Source organism: Cuculus canorus, chromosome 4 (genome assembly GCF_017976375.1).
Source record: "Cuculus canorus isolate bCucCan1 chromosome 4, bCucCan1.pri, whole genome shotgun sequence".
NCBI lineage: Eukaryota > Metazoa > Chordata > Aves > Cuculiformes > Cuculidae > Cuculus > Cuculus canorus.
Window position 1 is genome coordinate 78,605,441 of NC_071404.1, and position 24,331 is coordinate 78,629,771.

At 49.3% G+C, this 24,331-nt stretch overlaps 1 protein-coding gene and 1 long non-coding RNA gene across 8 annotated transcripts in view; one reads left to right on the top strand and one right to left on the bottom strand.

Moving 5' to 3' along the window:
- LOC128852146 (uncharacterized) overlaps positions 1–24,331 on the top strand; it is a 38,204-nt gene that overhangs the window by 5,468 nt on the left and 8,405 nt on the right. For 2 of the 5 annotated variants that reach the window (XR_008449790.1, XR_008449789.1), the window contains exons 3-8: positions 3,920–4,019; positions 12,271–12,439; positions 13,855–13,963; positions 15,788–15,927; positions 16,325–16,466; positions 24,004–24,296. This is a non-coding gene — a long non-coding RNA (uncharacterized LOC128852146). Of the gene's footprint in view, positions 1–3,919; positions 4,020–9,934; positions 10,018–12,270; positions 12,440–13,792; positions 13,964–15,787; positions 15,928–16,324; positions 16,467–24,003; positions 24,297–24,331 lie in introns of all 5 variants that reach the window. The other 3 variants (XR_008449792.1, XR_008449791.1, XR_008449793.1) reach the window with 3 other exon arrangements.
- The window catches only part of ADAMTS3 (ADAM metallopeptidase with thrombospondin type 1 motif 3), a 127,842-nt gene continuing 109,683 nt past the window's right edge, over positions 6,173–24,331 (bottom strand). For all 3 annotated transcript variants that reach the window (XM_054066139.1, XM_054066140.1, XM_054066138.1), the window contains 13 exons: positions 24,095–24,227; positions 23,516–23,629; positions 22,357–22,502; positions 21,636–21,811; positions 20,856–20,989; positions 20,251–20,374; positions 16,391–16,471; positions 14,503–14,666; positions 13,782–13,947; positions 12,917–13,049; positions 12,474–12,681; positions 11,925–12,042; positions 6,173–8,223 (listed from right to left, as the gene is read on the bottom strand). In XM_054066139.1, coding sequence (XP_053922114.1) covers positions 7,661–8,223; positions 11,925–12,042; positions 12,474–12,681; positions 12,917–13,049; positions 13,782–13,947; positions 14,503–14,666; positions 16,391–16,471; positions 20,251–20,374; positions 20,856–20,989; positions 21,636–21,811; positions 22,357–22,502; positions 23,516–23,629; positions 24,095–24,227 — 2,260 coding nt within the window. In that variant the 3' untranslated portion in view covers positions 6,173–7,660. The remainder of the gene's footprint in view (positions 8,224–11,924; positions 12,043–12,473; positions 12,682–12,916; positions 13,050–13,781; positions 13,948–14,502; positions 14,667–16,390; positions 16,472–20,250; positions 20,375–20,855; positions 20,990–21,635; positions 21,812–22,356; positions 22,503–23,515; positions 23,630–24,094; positions 24,228–24,331) is intronic.

Sequence of the window (24,331 nt, forward strand, 5' to 3'; positions counted from 1 at the left end):
CCACTTAGGACTCGCAGAGTGCATTTACCTTGGCTCAGAAAGCGCTCTTCAGTCTTAAACTGATTTTCCTATGCTCCTGTAGTGTAGTGCCTCTTTCCCATATCCTGGGAACCTGGAAGCATGTTACACGTAACCACTTACCTGAGAAAGGCCAGCTGACAGCAACTGCTTTTCTTCAGAAGCATGTTGCGATGGGTTCTGGATACACAACACTCGGAGGAGAAGGCTGCCAGGGAACAGAGGCCATCCTGTGCGTCTCTTTCTCCTAGGGTCTTTCTTTAAGTGCCTGTTATTGAGGTCAGCTGGAAAGAAGATCTTGGGCTCTGCTCAGTCTGTTCTAGGCTCCCTGTCCCCGTGTACTGGGTTTCCTAGGAAATAAGAGGAGGACAATTCTGAGAGTTGCTCCTTTAGATGTTTAATTTTTTAAAAAAATATTATATCTAGAACTATTATTATAGTTTAAAAAATGTGTTTGAGTTCCTATGTGAAGAATTGTGCCTTGCAGAGCAGCTTCCGCATGGCAAGGGTGTGCTCTCCTGTCTCGTTAGAGGAATTTCACCAGACAGTAGGTAACTCTGGGATTATCTTATTTACAACCTGGAGTTGGGCCATCACCTCAGCGTGTCACAAAGCCCACACAAACCATCAGATATTTATATACATTATACAATAGGTATTTTCTTTAAAAAGTTCTTGGTGTTTTTCCATGGGCTCTAAGTTCTCTATTCATTATTCTTCTTTAAAGTCCACCCTGATAATTTATCTCCGCTGTCTGATTTCAGTTCTCCCTCAGAAGCCGTGCTTCATGTTTCTCCACCAATCATAAAAATCGTTTATCTTCTTTCTTGAGAAACTTCTATTTATTCTTTAAAACATTTTAAAGAAAGCCTCAAGCAGTTGCACTTATACCTCTATTTAATCTTATGCCTATACTCAAAGTAGTTTAACCTTTTAATCATTAATTATTATTAAATCAAATACCTATTCTTGGTCTGACATTTCTTGCACAACCTGTTGATTCAGCTAGACTGGGCTTTAAACCAGCCATAGAAAAGGCTCTGCACAACTGAACAGTATTCTTATAACTGCCCCAAAAGTTAATTTCCAAATACCGGTTCTGGTTGTATTCTTAACACAATACTCTGTTTATCCCAATCCACTAACAATAATATCTATGTTTTACATCAATATATTCATCATACCTCCTTATTTCATCATAGAGTGGCATAGCAACGCTGCAGGACAAACCAAGCATCCGCACGTGCTTGCCTTGGAGTCTGTAGGGGTAGTTTAAGTTGTTTGGGATTGGTACTTGAATGCAAGAGCTCCTCTTGCACCCTTTTGTGGGCGGTCATAGCACAGAAGACTTAGTATTTGAGTCCAGGACAGGCAGACATGTAATTAACTTATTTAAATACGCTGTTATAATTCTGATTTCACGCATACCCATCCAATCTTCATGTCACAGTGAATGGAGGGGAAGGAGCAGCTGTGACTCCTCCCCACAGAGTAAATCACTTTGGTTTTACACATACATGATTGATCACCTGTTGAATTTTAAAGGGATTTTACACTTCCCTTACAGTCTGGAATGAAGGTAAAAGTAAACGGCTAAAATAGTGGGTATTGTACCCAAAGAAAAGGCATTAAACCTCATAAAATGAATAGCAAGTGCCACACGCTCTGACCTGCTGGCTCTCCGTCGGCAGGATCCCAGCTCCACCTCCTCACTTATCCCTGGTGTTCCAGTTTGCAGCTGGGTGCCCCAGTCAGGCAGACCACGCTGGACGCTTGTGCTGGGAGGCCAGACCCCTTCCCTGGGATCTGCAGGCAGCTCCCTGGGGCTGGGAGCTTCAGTTTCACTCCAACGGAAATGGCTTCCAGCCTGGACATCATCAATAGAAAAGAACATGCTCCATAAACAGGAATTTCTCTTCCGCTCATCCTAAAACTGAACCCTTGTACCTGAGACACAGCCTGGCACACACCACCAGGCAAGAGCAGAGATTGCTGGCGGCTGGTGATTTAAGTGTCTGAATAATTTATTTGCTTTCCTGCAAATGATCTGTTGTGCACCTCTGACTTCCCAAGTCTGCTGTTGCCCTCCCTGTCCAATTCTGCTCCTGCCGAGGCAGCAACCTGCTCTCCCCATCCCTGCCCTCACCCCAAAACCCGCACTGCGCATGCTGGGGCTGCACAACCCAGCAGCGCTCACTCTGCGAGCAGTGATCCCTTCTCATCCCAGCTTTGGAACAGAGATAGTTTCATATGGAATTTAAAATGCAGACAGTTTCCCCCCTTTTCACCATAATGAGAGTTCTTACCTTGGGCACAACCTTCCTCACAGAGAATCAGTAAAACACCCAGGTGAATAAATGAGGAGTACCTGGAAGAAAGCAGACCTGTTCTGCACTGCGTTAATATTGATTTACTTCAGCCTGACCTTGCTCTGTGCAGTTTCACAACTTGAAATGGAAAAGGGCTTCTATATTGAGTATAGCTGCTTGGCATCTTCCCGAGATACAGGTTATAGCTTCGGGAGTCTCTGCCCTGGGGTCAGGCCAGATTATCTTGTCAAAGATCCCTCTCTCTAAGATGTATTAAAAAGTTAACAACTAAATTTTGTCATGTGAAAAACAACCTGGTGGTCTTGCAGAACTGGTTAAGCAGTATTTTGGCAAGCTGTCCGAGAAACTGCCTTTCATGGAATGGTTTGGGTGGGAAGGGACCCCAAAGCACATCCAGTCCCACCCCTCTGCCGTGGGCAGGGACACCTCCCACTGGCTCAGGGGCTCCAAGCCTCATCCAACCTGGCCTGGAACCCCTCCAGGGATGGGGCAGCCATGGCTGCTCTGGGCAACCTGGGCCAGGGCCTCCCCACCCTCACAGCAAAACATTTCTGCCTAAGTTCTCATCTCAATCTCCCCTCTTTCTGCTTCAAAACCGTCCCCCTCATCCCATTCCTGCACTCCCTGATCCAGAGCCCCTCCCCAGCTTTCCTGGAACCCCTTTCAGTACTGGAAGCTGCTCTCAGGTCTCCCTGCAGCCTTCTCTAGGTGGAACAACCCCAGCTGTCTCAGCCTGTCCTCATACGAAGTGCTGCTCTCACCTGGTAATGGTCCAAGTCACAGCATCCAGTTAAAAGACGTGCCTCTCAGGTATTGTCATTCTGTGAGTGACTCCAGAAGCAGAAAACCAGCACAGTTACCACTGTTGTTACTGCCAGTGGCAAGCCACGCATCCTAAAATCTTGCACTCTGAGCTTTGAATATCAGAGGTTTGATTAATAGAGCCGTGTTAGCTCTCTCAGGTGGTGCTTCAATGGCTCTTAGTACTTTTTGAAGACTTGCTTATGAAATGTCAGTATTAGTTCTCTCTACAAGAATTTGAATTCAAGTAGACACATCAGATTCACTTGCCTTGCTCAAGCCTGTCAAGAACAGGCTGGGTTGGATGCCCCTGATCCTGTGGGAGGTGTCCCTGCCCATGGCAGGGGTGGAATTGGGTGGGCTTTGAGGTCCCTTCTGACGCAAACCATTCTGTGATTCTATGAAGAATGTACTTTTTGGCAGAACACAATAACAACTTCGTTTAGCTGAGACCTGAAGCCAAACTGAGTGATAGAAACTTCCCTTGTCAAGGCCGTGGAAATTCTGCCTTTTAGTGTTAGTTTTCTGAGTTGCTTTTTTTTATCATAGAATCATAGAATCACTTGGTTGGACTTCATCTACTCATCTTTTAACATCATTTAACACTTTTCATCCCATTACTTAGCATTAAAATCAATATCTACAGGGCAAATCCCAAAACACTGCTGTCTACTTCCAGCACAACCCCCTCACCGGCAGTTACTGGCCCACATGCGCACTTAGAGCGAGTTAAAGGCTTTCTTCGTGCTGAAGCGGTGCTGCTTTTGCAGGTGTTCACTCTGGCTGCCAGAACCTCTCTGCAGCGACTTGGCCTCTGTGGAGCTGCCTGGAAGTCATCTCTCTTTGCTCCGACCACGGCTGGCACACCAGGTGGGATGCGGCAGGAGGGACACGTGTGGTGTAGCTCAGGCCTTGTGGTGTTTATACAGACTGGGTCAGAAACATAGGCGTCATTTCCTGCCTTGTTCATTCAGGCAGCAACTGGAGCTCCTGCTTGGCTGCTTCTGCTGAGTAAGAGTCCAGAGCTCCTCCAAACCGAGTTAAACCCTAGAGTTCCTTCAGACCGAGTTAAATCCTAAAGTTCCTCCTGACCAGGTTAAACCCCAAAGATCCTCCACTGGTGTCAAACCCCAGAGTTCCTCCAGACCAGGTTAAACCAGATCCTCCACACCAGGATAAACACCAAAGATCCTCTAGGATGGGTTAAACCCCAAGGTCCTCCAGACAGAGTTAAACCCAAAAGTTCCTCCAGATTGTGTTAAACCCCAAAATTCCTTTGCCTCCACTTCTGAGATGAAGAGCTCTCTGTTTTCTTACCGGATTAGCTTTTCCTTAGAAATTCCCCTCCAGATTTTGATACAGTCCCGGCTCCTTGTTCTCAATCAGCTCTTTTGGACCTACCTGTGGCAGTGAAAGTGGAGTGCTGTGCCACCAGCTGGCTTTCCCTCCGGATGCATGAGCGTGTCTCGGTGGCTCAGTGTGCCTGCCCATGAGTACTCGAGCCCATCTCGTATCCTGTTTCCCGTGCCACTCCATCCTGGGGCCAAAGGGACACAGGGACTTTAGGCGCAACACCAGCTAGGGGTGCAGGGCTGCAGTTGCCAAATGAGAAACACGGCAGTTACATCAAAGGGTGAGTTTTAGAGTGAGTGGTTTTGATAATTGAAGACAGGTGGACTAAAAGGGTAGAACTGGATTTAAAACATCCACCTGTGCTCAAATGACATGGACTTTTTTTTATTGTCTGGTGCAGACCTGAAAGCCGCTCCTCAGCTCAGAAAACACCTGTAGGTAAAAGGGGAGAGCTGCCTCCTGTACCACTGGAGGCAACCCCTTAGCTGCTCCTTCTCAGAAAGCACGCCCAAAATGTTACATAGAATCATAGAGTAGTTTGTGTTGGAAGGGACCTCAAAGCCCATCCAGCCCACCCTCTGCCATGGGCTGGGACCCCTCCCCCTGGATCAGGGGCTCCAAGCCCCATCCAACCTGGCCTGGAACCCCTCCAGGGATGGGGCAGCCACAGCTGCTCTGGGTACCCTGGGCCAGGGCCTCCCCACCCTCACAGTGAAGAAATTCTTCCTTATATTTAGTTTAAATCTGCCCCTCTCCAGTTTATACCCACTGCCCCTTTGTTCTCAGCCACAGGGCTGGAACTGCTACCGAGCTCTCCCGCATCTTCAGTCACCGGGAGTGCACTCCTTCCCCCAATCTCCCTGCGACCCGCTCTCTCCCAGGGTAAAAAGGAGGAACCTGTTTTCAAGAATAAAATTAAATATTTAATTATAATGGACTTTGTAAACAGAATTTTGCAAAAGATGAAATATAAAGTGACCAACTCAGCCCCTGCGCGTGAATGAAACCAGAGAAAGAGTTGTGATGTAAAGGATTTTATTGCTGCGTGCCCCCCAGTACAACAAGCAGTGACAGTAGTGCACACCTGCGGGGAGGAGAAAGAGCTTGGTAGAACAGAAACCAGAAAGGTACAAGGATTATTCGCACCCACACTGTGTCTGCATGGGATAAAGATGGGGAGGAACCAGAGTGGGATTGGTGGGGGATTTTAGAGAAACACACCTCGCTATTTGTCTGTTGGAGGCTCGAGGACTGTCCATACCATCTGCTGAACTCTTTCTGCCTTGTGGAAGGGCGGCAGCAGCTCTTTAGAGGTGCTGGATCAGTTCTTCCCCAAGTTAGATGGCATGGATCATGACGTAGGATGCCTCCGGCACGGTGTGACCCTGTACCTCCCCAAACAGGATCAACCTACCTACATTTCATGGACTTCAGAAGTCTTCTCACAATGCTTTTCACCCTTATTGCTTCCCAGTGATTCTATATCATCCCTGCAGATGCTTCTAGAATTTAACCTTTGGGGTCCTGATCCACTTCATAGCATTTTAGGGGTACCTACTCACTGCACTCTCCATGGCTGGTCAGGAGGGGTTGCGTGGGGGAGCAAGAATTGCACGTTGAACTTTAGTAACTTATTTAGCAGTTAAAATTGCCTGTAGTAAAACCTGTCCTAAGACTTTGTTTTAAAAGAATCAGACCAACAGCTTCTCTGCAGTAGTTTCATTAGCTCAGATTTCTGTTCTATCCATCCGACATCACGCGTGCAGGTATACAATTACAGCTCTACTTTACCTTGGCGAGAAGAACAGCCAACTGCCCTTACAGTAAATATTTAGTACATAAAATACTATCAAGAAATCGACTTTTAATAAATATCTTCAGTTCTCCATCCTATATACAAGTACTTTACAGCAACACACAGGAGCGCGTGTGGTCGGGTGGGCTGTGAAGGAGATGGGCACTGACATAAATTATATGATTGCAGTCGGATGCATTGTGGTTGCGAAGGTTTAGAGGCAAACCGTACTGAAAAATAAATATCTCTCACCTTTACATCAATGCTTCCAGGAGGAAAAAAATATCTTTTTAGGTCGTGCCACAGCTATTTATTTCTCATTAGTGCCTGTTCTACCCCTGGGATGCTTTTCCAGCTTCACAAATATCAAAGAGCACCTGGGAAACTTCTGTGACGGGTGCACGTTACAGTACTTACAGTATATACATGGTTTCCTACTCTGAGCCAGCCTCTTCGGCACAAGGAGACTCACAGGATGGCGCTGCCACTCCTAAACTGAAGCAGGACCCGCTTGGCCTAGGCCATGGGTGTGGCATTCCTTTCACAGGCACGGAAAATCCATTTTCCAGCCCGTGGCTGGAATTACACCAAGGTTTCTAAACCAATTTTCAACGGGCAGGTGGCTCTAAGTACCCTCACACCCTTAGGTTTCCACTTTTTTCTCCTGGTTTCAGAAGAAAGCATCACATAGCTGATACCCAAAACCCCTGTAACTCGTATGAAAATGGAACTCCTCCCTTTATGCTAACGCTGCTTTAAAACTGACCTCTTGGGATAAGGCAGTACTCGACTGCAGGCACCTGGCAACTGTCCGGAACGCAATGCAGGTAAACAGTTGTTTAACAGCACAGAACTCGGAAAAATAACACTGCTTTTCTGCAATATACAGTATTTACAGCTGCAAGCTTGCTCATACAACAGAGATAAATTAGCACAACAAGTCTTACGGATTCTGTTGTAAAAGTATTTTGTATCGTGTAAACGTTTGGTACCTCTTGTAGTAGGGCGTCTTCTATGCGGGAGTGTTTAAAACCCAAACCGATGTGGTAAGCGCCGAGGCCAGGCCCCTTATCTGCGCGAGAGCTTGACCGGCGCCCTCAGCGACTCCTGCTCGCTGCTAGGAATATTCTTTGGTGCTTTCCTCCGACGCACTCACGCTGGCCAGGAACGGGAGGAGGACGGGAACAACCAGAAAGTGAACCAGCACTTCTCATTCTTTGTATGTACACGGAAGAGGAGGAGACAACCTGCAGTGTCCCGCTTGCAGGAAGCAACACGCACCATGGTGTCTGGAAGTACAGAAGCTAAACCCAAAGCGCCCAACAAAGCCTCTCAGCAGTTGTCCTCCACAAGGCACTGGGATTCATCTTTCCACGGTGGAGGACCTCGAAGGCCATCTCTTCTCGCTCTTCCTTGAGGTTCTTGGCAGAGAAACAGCACCTGCCACGGTGGTGTCGGCCTGCACCACAGGAAGAGCTGCTGCCAGCGCAAGGGGGTGATGAGGACTGAGGCTGCTGCTGTTGGCAGGCGGCTGGTGGAGCAAAGTGAACAGCCGCGAAGTCTTCCTTGCCTGAGGAGCTCTCCACTGTGGAAATTCAGCACCTTTGGGCTTAGCGTTGGACGGGGAGCTGCGCGTATCCACGTCCTCTGCAAAGGGAGGCCTGCCCAGAGAACTTCTCCCAGGCAGGTGCTGTGCGTGGTGGGGCGTCGCAGAGGTGGGTGCCATCAAAGCCCTCGGCAGATCGCTCTGGTGGAACATCACCGCCTCTTCGGTTTCAGCAGCTTCCGTAAGGAACGGCGGTGGGAGGGTGCCACTGCGCTTGCTGCAGGACTCGCAGCACAGCTTGTTGTAGCCAGGGATGGAACAGTAACGCGCAAGCACCTCCATCTGACAGAAGATGGACTTGTCTCCCATGCAGGGCTCATCTGCAAAACAAGCACAACATTAAACTGGTTATAGACCCAGTGAAGGGCACTGAACTGCGCAGACGCATTTGGGTGGGCACGGGTAAGGTTCTGCCTGTGTTTGTAGATGATGGGCTGCTCTGAAGAGGCAACCTGAGGTGCTTCAGCCCCAACAGAACTTCCCTTAAAAAGTAACCCGTGTGCACCAAAGAAATCAGTAGACACCTTGAAAACGCTGGCTCTGTGCACACAGAAGAGTTGTGGAAAGGCAAATTGTATATTGATAACCATTTCCAGTGCTCACCTGCCAGAGCTCCCAAATTCCTGGCCTGAGATAGCTCTGCCCACCCCAAATCACCCTCCCTTGTAGCCTGAGGACATCACCGGTAAATGGCATTAAAAGCCCCTTAAAGACATTAAAGCCCAAGCAAATGCTTTCAAAATGTCTTAAAATAAAATGTTAAGAGTTGGTTAAAGTTTGCATAGAATCCTGATATGATTTGGGTTGGGAGCAACCTCAAAGCCCATCCAGTCCCACCCCTGCCATGGGCAGGGACACCTCCCCCTGGATCAGGGGCTCCAAGCCCCATCCAACCTGGCCTGGAACCCCTCCAGGGATGGGGCAGCCACAGCTGCTCTGGGCACCCTGGGCCAGGGCCTCCCTACCCTCATGGTGAAGAAATTCCTCCTTATGTCACTGATCTCAGAGGTGAGGTCCTGAGTTCTGCCGTTACCAGGACTGGGACAGGCACAGAGAGTTTCCAGCACAGCTGAGAATCTCTGTTGTTCGTCTCACAGCCTGTCGTACCGACTGTGTATCGAGGTGTGGACTCCCAGGGTAGCGAGGTGTTCTCCAGCAATGGGAGTTTACGTTCGTACTTCACTCTCATTACCAGGAAGAGGAAATTCTCGGTTAGCATTGGAGCAGAGGCAGGCACCGAGATGATGAGAGGTTGGCTCCAGGCATTTGAAATGAGCCGCGCTATTGGCAGCTTGTAAAACGAGGAGATTTAATTCTCCTCTCTGTGTCCAATTCATCCTGCTGCTCATTTATACTGTGTAGTTTGAAGTATCGTGTGCCTTGGCAGCACAAACACCCAGCAGAGTAACACGGGCAGGCACCTCGGAAGGTCACCTTGTCCAGTGTGGCAGCAGGGCCATCACTTTGGACGAGCACGTGCTGTTCCATAGCCAAGGCAGAGCGGGGTAGTTACCTTCCCACTGACATCTACAGCGACCCTTGAGACAGACTGCGTATTTCGGTGTTGTGTTCCAGCCCAACCCATCTCCCTCCCACGGAGAACTCAGCTTGGCACCTGAGACTCTTGAGAAACGTGGGGCATTCACATCTGCCATCGCGTTCTGCAGCCCTCCAGAATCAGAGCAGGAACCCACAGACACGTAACACCTCAGGAGACAGAAACCCGGCACTGGCAACAAACGAGTGGCTCTGTGCCTCCTGTAAATATCCAGACGCTAATGGGAGAGACCAGCGTAAAGTTTCCATCAGCAGAATTTCCCTGAGGCTGCCTTGAAACAGCACTGATGGCCTTAAAATAGAAATGTGCAAAATGACCATGTGCCAAGGCAAAAGCTGTGCCCAGCTACTGCGAAGGTCTGGTCCCTGTCCCATCCTCCACTGGCAGTTAACAATTAGGGAGCCCCCACTTTAAAGAGCAACGGGTGGCAGGGAGCACTCATTAAACTCTGAAATTAAATCCCCTTTCCGTAGGGTGCTGTGTTCTCGCCCGTGTACAGACGCTGCCTCACCACACATCAACAGGAGGTCAGGCACCCAAGCTGTCCTATTTGAAGGTAGGACCTGTAGCCCAGCCTCTCCGTTGGTGCAAATCAGCCTAATTCCACCAAACTTGGTAAAATTACACACACAGACATCAGAGGAGTTGTGTATAAATAGCAAATTACAGGGTTGCGACGTGTAATACAACATACTCCTCGCTCCTAATGCCAAAGTGCTTCCTCAGAGGGATGCTTGCTGGTTCCCGCCAGACTGGCACTGACTGTGCAGCTCCGCACGGGAACGCGCACGCTCCAGGTGGGCACCAGCAAGCTATTGCCACAGGAACTGAGCAGGGGAAATCATACATTGATCATTCCTCTATACTAGAAAAGCTACTACTGAAACACAAATCCTTGCATCTTGTACAGAATAATCCTTATGCTTCCGTGTAAGTGAAAGCACCTGACCTGGAAAATTACAGCTGTTGTCTCATTAGCGCACTGTGGTTTGTGTCAGTACAGAAGTCAAAGCACACAGGGTCACCTCATGGACCAAACAGTGATTGTTGGTGATGACTGCATCTCATCTGGCCTGTTTCTCTCCCAGTTCCTGTGGTAGCAGTTTGCGATGGATTAGGTGTCACCACTCAAGCCACAGTGCAAAGACTTGGGTTTGTACTTCTCTACTCTCTGCGGGTTCCACAAGCACAACGGTGGAGCCGTATACTCACAGAATCCCCTTTTCTTATGTTTGAGGTTAACTCCGCACCACCTAGCAACCCATTTCTTACTCGTACAGAAGCGCCGGCGTCCTCCCGCTGGTGCTCACAGTAAAAAGGCTCCTTCTCACAATCTGTGCCCGGCTGCGCGGTCACTGACAGCAGAAGACACAAGAGAGCACTGCGGCTCCCTGCAGAATTTTTACAAGATGAAGGTATATAATTTAGATCACCTAAAACCGTTCACAGTAGGTTTCAGGATCACCAGAGCTCTCGCAGGAGGCAGCGCTGCACCGGTGAACGCCCTGCACGCTGACAGTGTCCCACCTCAGCTCTCGCTGCAAACCGGTGCTTAGGGACTATGGTTTAGAGCAACCCATGCTTTCTTCATTGTCCATCTTGTGTTGCAGAGCAGGGAAAGCTGGTATAAAGACGTGTCAAGGGTCTGTTCTGCACAGGCTGTACACACAGCCCACTCTGCTACTCCGGCACAGCCACAGTGACACGACTGCTGCTCTGATTATTGCTAAGGACTCGCAGGATAAAATCCTGCCTCCCTTCTAATCACAGAAACATAGAAAGTTTAAGAGAAAGACCTCTCTGGGAGGCATCCTCATCTTGCCACCCTACGAGACTGGGCTCCACAGAGGTGGGGGGGCTCTTCTCCCGCAGGGAGACACCTTTTATTACGGAATGGAAGAGAAACACGCACAGTGCAAAAGGAATCACAGCAAACGTGTGTGACAGCTGCGTTAAGGTTAAACTCAGGGCAGTCTTGCATGTAAGGTGGTGAATTGCTTGTCAAGCCCACCTGACATTCCCTGAGAGACTGAGTACTCTCACATGGAGAGAAAGAACTGCGTGCTGCTGGGCTTTGAGAGGTAGGAATTTAATGCTGGCTGTTCAATAAAATCCCAATTAAAGTATGGATCCTTTAAGGGAATGCTTAAGATCCAAACTGTTTGAACAGCTTTGTGAAGATATAGCCCTTATTTCTTCCAGTTTTGGAAATCAGTGTAAAAGAGGATTTTAATCAGAGGCACAGCCAGGGATTTGCTCCCACCTAGTGGATGCCATGCTTCCTAACTCTTCCTTGCTCCTACAACTGTTTTCTGCTGAGTTCTGTCACAATCTGGAGGAGAAGCAGAGACCTTTGCCAGACTTGTGGGAATCTGTGTCCACGGGCTCTCCCCAGCACTGTGTTCTCTGCACTGCAACAGGAATCACCCACGCCCTCCCAGTCATGATAAAATGTTCTCTTACCGTTGCAGGGAGCGAGTTTGCAAGCCCTCACTGCCTCCGGCTTCTCTCCGTCGCACCTGTCGCCAGCACGGCACGTGATCTGCCGGGTTTCAGTTCCCTCCCCGCAGGTCACGGAGCACTGCAGGACAGACACAGGGTGCTTCAGGACATTCGGCTTTCACAGCAACGTGCAAAAAACGACAGGTCTGAAATAGCCCGAGGCTGTCAGGTCAGGCTGGGCGTTCCAGGGCTTTGCTTTGAGAGCAGACTTTAGTTAAGGCAGACAAGAAGGATGGCATTTTCCTTGTCTCTTGCTTTCTTTAATGTTAAATTTATTATTCGAGCATATTATCAATTTGTTTTGCAGGACTGTGCACCCAACATGGTATTTTCCTTGCTGGAGAAGCCAGGAGACCTGCAGGAGCTGGAAGGCGTTTTCTGCTGCAGCATTTGGGTTTTGGGAAGCTGCCTGGTGCAGTCCAGAGCTCTCAGCCCTGGCACAGCCCTGGCTTGGGAGGCAGGCCATGTCAGCAAAGGTACGTCCCTGATGCGCGGCCGCGGCGTGCCTACCTCAGACCAGGGTCCGGCTTTCCAGTGGGCAGGGCAGGGCACGCGGTTGCAGGGCCGGCGGCTCTCGGGGCGCTCACCGCTGCAGTACTTGAAATGGACCGAGCGGTTCGCCCCGTCATGAAGGGGCTGAATGCAACGCACAGTTCGGAGCTGGTAGCCTGAATTCCCGCAGGTTTTTGTGCAGTATTCCCACTCCTCTGCCGCCCAGCTGGGAAATAGAAAGGAATAAGATATTATTACGACTTTCACCTATTATCCACCCTGCTCCCAGGTCACGCAGCCATACTGTACAATATTTTTGTGACGAAACCACTCAACAAGATGGTACAGGCAGACAAAAAGATGCATGGCACAGAACTCCAGGCTGGAAAGCCGTCAGCATCCCATGGAGTTTGCCTTGGCTCCACCTTGGAGCTGATCCTCTCTCCACAAGGCGTACTTACAGAGGCTGCGTGCATTCCTGGAGATTGCACATTCTGCGGATGGGCTTTGGCTTTTTGCTGGCTTCACAGAAGCTGCGGTGAACCATTTTGTTATCGCTCTTCCTGCGGCACCCGTACTTGGTGTACTGGAACCCTGCGAAAGGTTTCAGTGGAGTCAGGAAAAACAGGTCCTGGTTAGGATTTTTTTGGTTTAAATGCAAGTTTTGTGGCACATTAAATGGTTTTACAGGACAGGTAAAGTCACATAAAGTCTCTGAACGATTTAAAGATGCTCACAACTTGCTCAGCTATCACAAGGCTGCTGCCCAGCACCCTGTGGATGCTGTTTATAACGTGACGCTGTGAGAGATTTTAAGGCTGGAAGGGGCAGCTGCGACATTATACACAAATCACGGCACAGAGAAGGAAAGAACTACCTCCTTCACGCCACACAGCAGGTAACTGGCTAACACGGGAACGAAGCCACGTCTCAGCTTAGTGGTTTTGCTACCAGAAGCTGCTTAACCACTCTCAGTAAGAGTTAAAGATACTCTGACATTTGCATTCCCCATTCTTTCCATCAATCATGCACACGAACATCCCGCAAGCACAGTGAATGCTCAGCAGCATAAATGTCTGTGTCTGTACCTCCAAACTGCCTTTGGGTACTGAATTTAAACACCAGAAAAGGATTTTTTCTTTCTAGGCACTTGTGAATAATCAGGCACTTGAGGTATTTTAAGCTTGCGCACCCAAAATAACAAATTGCTTTTAAAAAAAGGAAGGCCAAGATTGCTAAAGCTTTCACTTCCACCTTTTACTCTTCCACTTCTGGTAATTTGAATTAAATCATACATTACTAAAAGGTACTACATCATCCCTTTACCTCCGCCACAGGGCTTGGAGCACTGTGACCAACTCTTCAGCGCCCACTCGAAGGTGTCTATTTCTTCCTGCAGGACGTTGTTGCTGTTGATGGTTGGCACCGAATCTTCGTGAATGATGTATTTGTAAGTCAGGCTGGATCTCGTGTCATTCTCCCGAGGGATGATCTATTAATAATCAAAGGTAAACAGTGGTACAAACCCACAGCTGTTATTTATCCCTTTGCAAACTAAAGAAACCAAGGCCTGGCCTTTCTTGTCAACATGGAAGCTTCCACTTAACTCCTAAGGAAAACAAATCTGGTTCTGTCTTCACAACTGGAACTAAGGTCAATACAGAGCCATTAAAAATGAGAGAGGTTGGCCAAGTAGTACACCATCATCTAGGATGAAGGGATGGTGTGCCCATGTGCCCTTGGCTGAAGAGCAGGGCTGGTCCCGTACACGCTTTGACGTGTCTGTGATGCCCTTTTGTGGTCTGCTGAAAGTGTCCCGCAGCGCAGTATTGGGCTTCTCACCACGCCATTGCCACTGCGCTGACAGGCAGCATTTACAAGGTTAGCGGCTAAGGGGAAAAGGGCTTCAGGCCCTCCACCGTCTCGTTGGCAGGTGTCTGTCAGAGAGGCATTGCGCAGCAGGGTTTATCTCAGCATGAGCTCCAGGCTGGCCATGTACTCCTACAAATAACAATCCCACCGTGTTCCCTCTTGGTGCATCACTTACCAGCACAACCACGGCGTCGTGCAAGGGCCCATCGGTGTGGAGGGTTTCGATGTCATCCTCTATGTTGTACTCCCACTCCACGCCCAGGTCAATGAAGGAGCGGGATCTGGCCTCCTCTCCTTTCCCGTTCAGGATGTAGTGTCCCGTCGCCTGGTTCTTAATGGCTGAAAGGATTGAAAACAGGGCCAGTCGTGCCTCCCATCAATCACCTTGTCAGCAGTCGCAGTGGCTTAGGTGAAACTTGGCAGGAGAAGGTGCTATGGGTGCGCTGGCTCAGGGAAAGGCCCTCCAGGGCTGTCTCATGCACCCTCCAAATTCCAGTTTGGTAACAAATTCATCTGCATATTTGCTTCAATTTTGTGCCCCCTTGTCCACATGATTCAAGATACAGAACTAGAACTAGACTGAAGCACCTTTTCCTATGCCACGTGCACATTTCCCATCCCAGCTTCATTCCCAGGGAGCACGGGGAGTAGCAAGGATCTCGGGTCAAATCTTCAGGATCCCCTGGCTTCCTTATTTGTGTATTACTGGGAACGCCTACTGGTGTAACAGAGACCTCGGGAGGCATTAAGTGCACATCTCGTTTCCCTCAGCTCTGAAATGACAATTTGTCCATCATGTTTTGGTTTCGTTAGCAAGCATCTGTGTGTGCCAGACGCTAAAATCAGGAAGCAAAGAGCTGAGGTTCCCTGGGAAACTGCTTGGGTTTGGGGTCCTGCAGCGCACATTATTACACGTATTACAATACGTTACAACTCTGAAGGATGGGACACTCATTTTTGATTTTGTACAACTTCTCCAATGTGAGATTAAAAAGCCCGTGCAGAAATCTGGGTGGTTCCTCCAATCACAGTAACCAAAACGCTCTGCAGCACCGCATGAGCAGCTTTGTGAAGCCGCCTGCTGCCAAAGCAAAGCTGGGCTTTTCTGGACGTTGCCATCAGGCTACACAAAATGAAGCTCTTGGACCTTTAGAAGCTTTAGACTGGACATTAGGAAGAATTTCTTCACTGTGAGAGTGGTGAGGCCCTGGCCCAGGTTGCCCAGAGCAGCTGTGGCTGCCCCGTCCCTGCAGGTGTTCCAGGCCAGGCCGGATGGGCCTTGGGCAGCCTGATCTGGTGGGATATCCCTGCCCATGGCACGGGGTTGGAACGAGATGATCTTTAAGGTCCCTTCCAACCCTTGCTAATACTATGATATGATGACCTCAAAAGCTGCATTTACCCTTTGAGTTGTTGAAACAATTCTTTTTTATTTCCTTTTTATTCCTGCTTCTTTTTAGTAACTTTTCCTGCTCCACCTGCAAGGTGTACAACCCAGGCTCTGCCCAGCGCATGAGGAGCTCACTGAAAAGCCGCTAAGATCCGTGGAGGATCTCACCCTTCTCCTGACAGCTGAAAATCCCTTGGGCGTTGGAAACTGGTAAGCAGTAGGATGCAAGCTGACTGACAGCCACACCAACTGCCCTACACGAGAAAGATCTGACACGAAATGGACTGCAAAAACATTGTGAGTTCCCCCATCCTCTTCCCAGTACAAGAGCTGTTGCTTACAATCTGCAGCAAACAAGAATAATTCCAGATATGGAATTTGATTCATGCAGTAGAACACATAGTTTTAACCCTGGCAGTGCCCGTCTAAATGCGAGTGGTGACAGTCTTTTGTTAGTAAACATGCAAACTGGGATCAGTTTAATAGTTCAAAGAGTTCAAATGAGAAGTGGTTTCTGAGCCTATACTGTGGGGCGCAGTCCTTAACATGCAATTTTGAATGCACGCATTTACCCAAAACACTTAATTTTGGTTCTCTCTTTCCTCAGGCCCTTCAGCACAACTGCCCTGTGCTTCTAGTCATGCCTCAAAGCCAAACCTGAGGAAACACTTACCAAGAAAGTGAGGAGAAGCCTCGTCTTCTTGGATAAACACATGTCGAGCACCAGGAGGGATGTCAAACATCTTAAGGTACCCTTTGGCATGTGTAGGAGTCAGCGGAGAGAGCGGAGATGGGAAGAAAAAGTAATAGCCATGGTTAGAGCGCACTACAGGATCCGGCTTCTCCTTGCAGGAGAGGGCATCCATCACCAACTGAGCAGCAGCGGCAGAAAGCAACCGAGCAAATAGGTTTGTAACCTCTTTGATGGGACCTCTAGCGTTCTTTCTCTTTCGAGAAGCGAAGAGAAACCCGTTACAAATCTATTTGTCGCTTGACACTACTACAGGCTGTATCAAATCAACAATTCAGGCAACATGTTTCCTATGCTCTTCAGCATCCGAGGGGGAACACCAAGCCCTCTTGGTTATTTTTTCCCAATCGCTCATCAGCCAGGCCGTTAGATTTGAGTTTCCTTACTGTCATGGTAGATGTCAATGTCTTAAGTGTGTCTGTTCCCTTCTGAGACACCAGAGATGGGTGGGCGTAGTGCCGAGTGCAGTGTTGGTGCCCGTTGGAAAAGGCCTGTCTGCGTGCGAGTTAGCCCACCCTCCTGACCACTGTGGGTGTAAAACACCGCCGTTGAACGGCTGCTGCTGAGGTGACGGGGCTGGATTCAACTCTACAGCTAAAAGCAAAAAGCTCTTCCTGGAGAAAATGATTCTTATTTTAAATGTCAATTATTTATCATCTAAATGACAAGTAATTAGTGTGACATTAAGTAAATATGCTAAGTATTAGGAAGACTGAATCCACTCCTGGGGACCTGTCAACAGGTGCTTCTGTACCAAGTGTTAAACCAGAGCATCATAAGCACTCTGAGCACGTGGGATTTTCATCTCTGTATTATTTTCTCTTTAACAACTGTGGATTTAATGCTGCTGAATCTCTGCAGATCCCTTTTTATGAGCTGAGTAAGTTTCTCTCTGGTTTGTGCTCTCTCTGCAATCCTCCCAGTAATCCAGCCCCGCTACAGGAGCGGCGTAGATGTGACAAGAGTTTCAGTGATCGTGCACTGCAAACCGAGACGGGGCTTTTACGTAATTCTGTTCCATCCTAGGGGTTCTGGGACTAATGAGTGTGGTGGTGGTTTGCCACACACCGGACGTGCTACAGCTCCTTGGAAAAATCAAGAAAAGAAGAGCTCCGAATATGTAAAATCACAGTCCTGGCTGCTGGGTGACTGCACAAACAGCGTCTGCCAATCTCCTCCTTGATCGGCTTCTGAGCATACGAAACACAAAGCTTTTGCGTGCCTTGGCGCTACCGACCGATGTCTGCACAGCCAAGGACCGCAGCGGGAACTCTCGAGTTGCCATGGATGCCTCTCCTCCTGCAAGCACTTGAAACTTACCCAGCGAGTTCTTAGACTCCTTTGTTTCAGAAAGGGAAACATTGCGAGCTCCTTTGGGCAATGTAAATGCTCCTCTGGTCTTCCCTTAAATAGAACATCTGTAATTAGTGCTACGGGAGCCAACCCTACTGTTTCATTGACTGTGCCGGTCAGCCAGATGGTGTCCACAAGCACAGAGCCGAGACTGCACTCTGCGTTCAGCTGCACTTCAATCAGAACTGGACACATCCAGCAACCATTCACGGCCAATGAAAGTCAAGGCAGTGGGAATTCAGGGAGGTGGGTTTAAGTTGGATACTTGCAGATTTCTTTTTCCAGAAACTTGAATTCTTTTTGGCACCTCTTGCTTAAATGTTTTCCTGTTGGAAGAGGTCAGTTAGTCTTTTTAAGGCCTAGGTTGCCAAAGGTACCGTAAAACAATCAGCATTTCATAAACACTTCCATAAACAAAGAAGCGGCTCATTAACAGCACTTGTCCCTGAACGAGCTTCTGGCACTGTGGAATTGCTTGCTGGACACTGACAGCGCTGTGCAAACACTCTGTCGTGTGCCGTCACCCCACCGGACAGTGCAGGGGTGTTCTCAGTGGCAGAAATGCTGAGCCGGAACGGGTTGAGGCTGGCAGGATCTTTTAAGGGGGTCTCCCTTCCCTGGTTCATCTCCCTGGAGTGACCTGAACCATGGACACTGGCAGTGCCTGGACTGCAAAGTGTTGGAATGGACAGCAGAAACCAGGCACATTAGAGGATGGAGCTGGATCCAAACCTGTGACATGGCTATACTCGCTGTCCCAGATTTCCAGTCATTTTCTTAGTGACAGAATCAGAAGGACTGTGTACTCATTTGGGCTGATTCCTGCTTTTTCCCCCCCAGAAAAGCGCAGCAGCTGCCAGCTCCAGCAACACACACTGATACACGAGGCTCAAGTGACAGCCTTAAATCCCAAAGCCTCCCAAAGTCTGCAAGATCTTGCATTACTCCGTGTCCAATCCACCAGGGTGCCATCCCTTGCAGAAAGGCTCCCTGACGTCATTTGCTAATTACCATCAGTTCCGACCAGTCTGTAATAATTAATTCTAGTGGAATATTTTATGTAGTCGCACATTAACTCAGCTTTGCCCAAGTTGGTTTGTCCGCTCACTGTCCGGATTTACCCACTACAGCGGCAGTAACGCCTGCTTCCCAGCAGCTGCTGCCAGCCTCCAGGCCTTAATGCAGACCTTCACTTTACCTGTCCTCAGCCTTTCTCTGCTCTGCCTGAAAACACGTCTATCAGACAAGTGTTCCCGAAGGAACTGCTCCCAGTCACACAGGAGATAACACTTCCTCAGACTCAAAAAAACCAACTACAGCCTTAAATAAGCCTAAAAGTACAAAATAGCCACTGCAAAATGTCCAGGGGAACACTGCCCGGGTTTAACCAATCCCTGAATGACAGAAGCTGCTGAAGGAGCCCAAGGAGATCTCGAGGCGCTGTTAAAATGAAATGTGTTGCAGAGTACCCAATAGCACACTTGGAAAATAGTAACCAGGTCACCCTTAGCTCTGAGCCAGCAGAATGCTGTCGTACATCCCGCTGGGTCTCAGCCAAACACTGTCACCGGTACAAGAAAGGAGGGCTCCTGCCAAAACGGTTCTAGATTTGGGCCAGAATTCACTGGATTTATTTTTATGTGACCAGCGGGCTCTTGGGAGAAAGCATCAGGAAAAAAATCCAGTTTGATGTAAGGATCCATGTGCTCATTTCATAGGCACAGAAATGCAGCCTTCTGGATAAAACTACTGAATTTGGGGCTGAGAGGGAAAGCTTGGGAAAAGCTTCCTCCTTGATGGGAGAAAAGAATGTTTCCTTAGTCCTGGTACAGATGGAGAAGACTGCAGTATCTCCATGGCCTCAACTTGCACCAGGGGAGGTTCAAATTGGGTACCAGGGGAAAATTACTTTCCTGACAGAGTGGAGAAGCCCTGGCAGAGGCTGCCCAGGGCAGGGGTGGAATCTCCATCCCTGGAGGGGTTCAAACAGCATGTGGCTGTGGCACCTGGGGACGAGGTTTGGGGAGGAGCACAGCGGGGTCAGGCTGACGGTTGGACTGGATGAGCTGAGAGGGCTCTTCCAGCCTCAATGACTCTGTGATCCTATTCTGCGATTCCATGCATTCTGCACATCCCCGTGAGAAGAGCAGTTTGTGTTTGCTCAGCAAAATGCAGTGGTTCCCACTTCTCACCAGCGTTTTCTGGTGGCGCTTTGGCACTGACAAAGAGCTGAACGTGTCCACTCGGCTGAGCGAGCTTTCTCCTGGGACGTCCTGCAGAGGACAGCAGTTGCTTCACCCTACAGGTGTCATTTGTTATCAAGGACTGAACTACACCTGCACAGCAGCTCAACTCAAAAGCCCTAAGACAGACAGAAACACCAGAGACAAGAGAAGCCACACCCGGGCGTGTGGGAGCGCCGTTCCTACCGAGCTTTTTGGGAGTGCGGGTGAAGGTCCCCTTCACGGTTCGGCAGTGAGAGTTATCCCCACCACAGACACCACACTTGTCTTCGACCTTGTTGGAGCCGATCTCCTTGTCACAACCCACTTTCTGCAGAAGGAGGAGCGAAAAGCAAAGAGAAGGCTTTGTCAGGTCTAGTTCTGGTGGGAAACCATCGCAGCAGCAACGCGTAAAGGAAATGAACGCCCAACAAACACAAGTTATGCAATTCTGGTGCTGCATAATGGCTTTCACGGGAAAAATAGGAAGCGATTTTTGTTATTCACTGTACTTAAAGACTGAAAGAGATGAGACAGACAGAAAAATAGACACAATACTTTGCAGACATGAAACTAAGTGCGGAAAAGGCAAATGGAATTATCAGGTGAAGAGGATGTGGGGTGTTCCCACGGAGCACGTCCGTGCCGTTGCTCTAAATCTCAAGGAATGACAAGGAATGTGATTCTGCAAATACTTAATTTAGAAGCATCTGCGAAGTCTGTTCCTGATGTTCCGATCGATGCTAACTAGAGTCATTCCGTACCACAGCCCAGCTCAAAGGCAGCGCTGGCCTCGGGAAGCCGGCACTCACCACGCACTCTCCACGGACGCAGATGCTGTAGGGATCTTTGTAGGAGCAGCGAGTCCCATCGTGTGCCAGCTGCTTCATGTAAGCGACGTCTCCGGTCTCTCTGGACTGGCAGTACAGGTGACATCTCTTCTGGGCTATGTAGCACAGAAAGAGGAGTGACTGCATAAATTAACAGCAATCCAGAAAAATATCTGGGTAAAGGAGGGAAGGGAATAGTGCAGGGATAGAAAGGACCTTTAACAGATAGCCTGGGGGGAAAAAAACAACTAATTTGCTTTTCTGTGCATTATGGGCCTGTCATTTTGAGATATTTTCACAGGAATCAGTCCCTTCCCCGCGCTGGGCTCTCGACTGCTCTGAAAGCAGCTTCCACTCCAATCCAGCTGGGAACGGGGCTGAGTTTATGTCATCACAGGGAAGGAGAAAAGGAGGGAGGGCAGGAAGAGTTCTGCATGGCCCAGCCAGCAGCCCTCCACCCTTTGTGCCACGAGCAGAGAGATGGAGCTCGACAGCATCCACCAAAACTATTGCAGCAGGAGCTGAGGCATCCGGCTTCTCGCTGCGCCATGAAGGATGAGGGGCAGAGGAAGCTGGCGGGCCCAGGGTGGGGAAAGGACAACTGTCTGGCACGGCATCACTTCTTCCTTTCTGAGGCCACACTGTTTCCTGCTTTTTAGTCTCACACACTGATTATTCCCAGTCTCTGCATGGCTGATGACTCCCACAAGCTCTGGGAGGTCCCAGGACTAACTTGAAACAAAGGGCAGTGACAGCACTTACCGTCGGGGTGTTCGTAGGGCAGCCAGTGGTGCTTGCTGTTCTGGTACTCAAAGTGGGAATTGCGCTGCTGACACTGCTGCGCCCTGAAGTCCTCAAAGTGCTTCGGGCACTCCTCTGTGTTGCAAAGCTGAAACTCAAAGTTGACGCCAGCACAGTCTTCCCCGCCGTTAATGGGCCTGTGGAGAGAAAACGTGAGAGAGATCCTAAACCCTCTAGACATCAGCTCGTTTTTTTTTTCTTCTGCTTTAGGTAGAATTATGCACTCTATTTTAAGAGAAAATTTGGTAAAAAAGGCAGGCGCAGTGACAGACGTGGGGACGGAGCTGTTAGGCGGCACAGGCACGACCTCAGTGCTTGCCCGCGTGCCTCCCCAAGGTGTGTGCTCAAACGCAGGACTCAGATGCGCACGCAGACCCCGCCAACAGTCAGTTTACAATTAGAGATTATCTCAGTTTATCCTGCTGCTTGCTGAGCTCACACACTGTGTCCTTTTGTGTCTCTCACACATCAGCTACATCCCTGGGATGGTTTTCCACAGGCTTTCCTCTGGGAACCCTTGGATTCTTCTAAAAGGATTCCATATCCCTGCAAAAAGCCGTCTTGCAAGGGGCTTGCACAGCGTGACTTCTGGCACACTCCACCCAGAACACAAACACCATTTCAACCCACGCCTGTGATGATTCCCAGTTGCCTGGAGCAACCATTGAGCTGGAAGACCTACATGGGATTGTTGCACTGGCGTGTCCGGAACCGAACTCCTGTTCCACAGGTCCGTGAGCAGGAGCCAAATTTGGTCCAGGGTCCCCAGTTGCCGTCCTGCTTCAGCTGGTTGGCGTTCTTCCACATGCAGTGACCTTTGTAGCACCACTGCACAAAGAGAACGGGTGAGAATGGCAACAAAACCCAAACCCGAGTGTACAGACAGAGTGAAATGAAACACACGCAGAGGTGAGCTCGCGGGCTGGGAAGGGACAGCTTGGAGAACAGACTGTTCCCTGGGGACAGAGGGGTGAGAGTCTGTGTACTCCAGTCCCCAGAATACTCAATCCCTCTCCAAAGGCAGTCCGCTCTGGGAATGAGCGGGCAGCACTGCTGGACCCGGGCGGGAACCCTGCCAGCGGCAGACACATGGACCTCAACACACACCACTCTCCTCTACACTTAAGTCTTTGTTTCATGTCAGTTTTAGTCACTACCACCTTTATGAAGGAAGTTTAATGCTCTGGATATCAGCAGGATAAAGATTTTGCTGAGGATTAGCTGTTTTTTCCCTTACGCTGGCCAAACACGATGTGGATGCAAGGCTGGAACAGAAGGCCAGTCACCAGACAGGGTGCTGTTTGCTCCTGGCTAGGCCATCCTCTGATGGTATAAGTGGCTCTCCTGTATCCCAAAATACATGGAATTTGCTAAACAAACATTTAGTTGAGTATAATTTTGTAATTCAAAATGAATTAGTGGCAGGAGATCCACTAATGAGGATATTAAAAGGGGAAAATAAGGAGCTAGTGCTAAGCCTGGGCAGCCACTCGGCCACAGGACGTCTGGACCACAGGTGCTGTGAAGCAGCTTCACAGTACCGGCATTATCTGCTTCCAAAAGACACTTATAGACACTTGCAGAGGAGACCAAGATCCCCAAACTATCCCAAAAAGGCCACAGAAGAGGCTGGGAATGGGTCACACCTCAGCTGGGTTTGTGTCCAAAATTTACTGCAAACCTGGTACAGTTCACAGGATATCACTGTGGGAAAGCACAGCTCCCTCTTTTCCCTTCCTCTGATCCACCCAGGGCTGCTGGGCGATTCCCTGTTTTCCTCTGTGCCCTCCAGCCCGTGCACGCACCTGCGGGGTTTTTGTTTGATACAGACATGGACTCACTTTTCCTGGGGCACACTCTGTCCCGTCGAGTGGAGGCCCTTTCTTTGTCTTGCAGAAATAGGGGTTGTCGGGATGGCTGCACCACAACTGCTTGCAGGGGTCAAAGGTTCGGAACTGCAACGCAAAGCATTTATGAGATGAAACTCAGCATTAGATTAATTCATAAGGATTCCACTCCTCTCGTGCATACGGCATCTTCAGAAGGCAAAGGGCAGCGCTTAATCCCTGCATCCCCTGTTCCTGAGCTGCTGAGGAGAGGAAAGGAGACACCCAGAAGGGGGCAAAAATGAGGTTTTAATTTCCCTTCCTGCTTGGGATTGCTACTGCAAGGCTGTGTGTGAGGACTGTGCTGCCAGGTGCTTGCGCATTAAACCGGTGACCCAGCAGGCTGCATTCCACCCGTAAATCTCTCCCTCCTCTGTACAGAACTGATTAGATCCTATAGAGCTGTTTCTGTTCTGGATCCTATAAATCTGCCTCTTTTCTAGATCCCACGGAGCTGTTCAGCTCCTCCTCTGCCTCCCCGACACCAATGTGCTGACCGAGCCTTTCTCGCTGCAGCGGCTGCCTCGGACGTACCGCTGTGCACATCTTGTAGCCAACACCAAAGTCGAAGCGGCACTGTTCATCCATGGAGTAATTGATGCCTGGCAGTTCGGGAAGCTTGGGCCAATCATGTTCAAAGGGGTCATCAAGAAGACAGTCGTAAGAGCTGGGAAAAGATACACGGAGAAGAAGTCATCAGAAGATGCAGTAACTTATTTTGGTCAGCAAGATGGAGGTAATATTAAGTAATTTTCTCCAATCTGCTTTCTG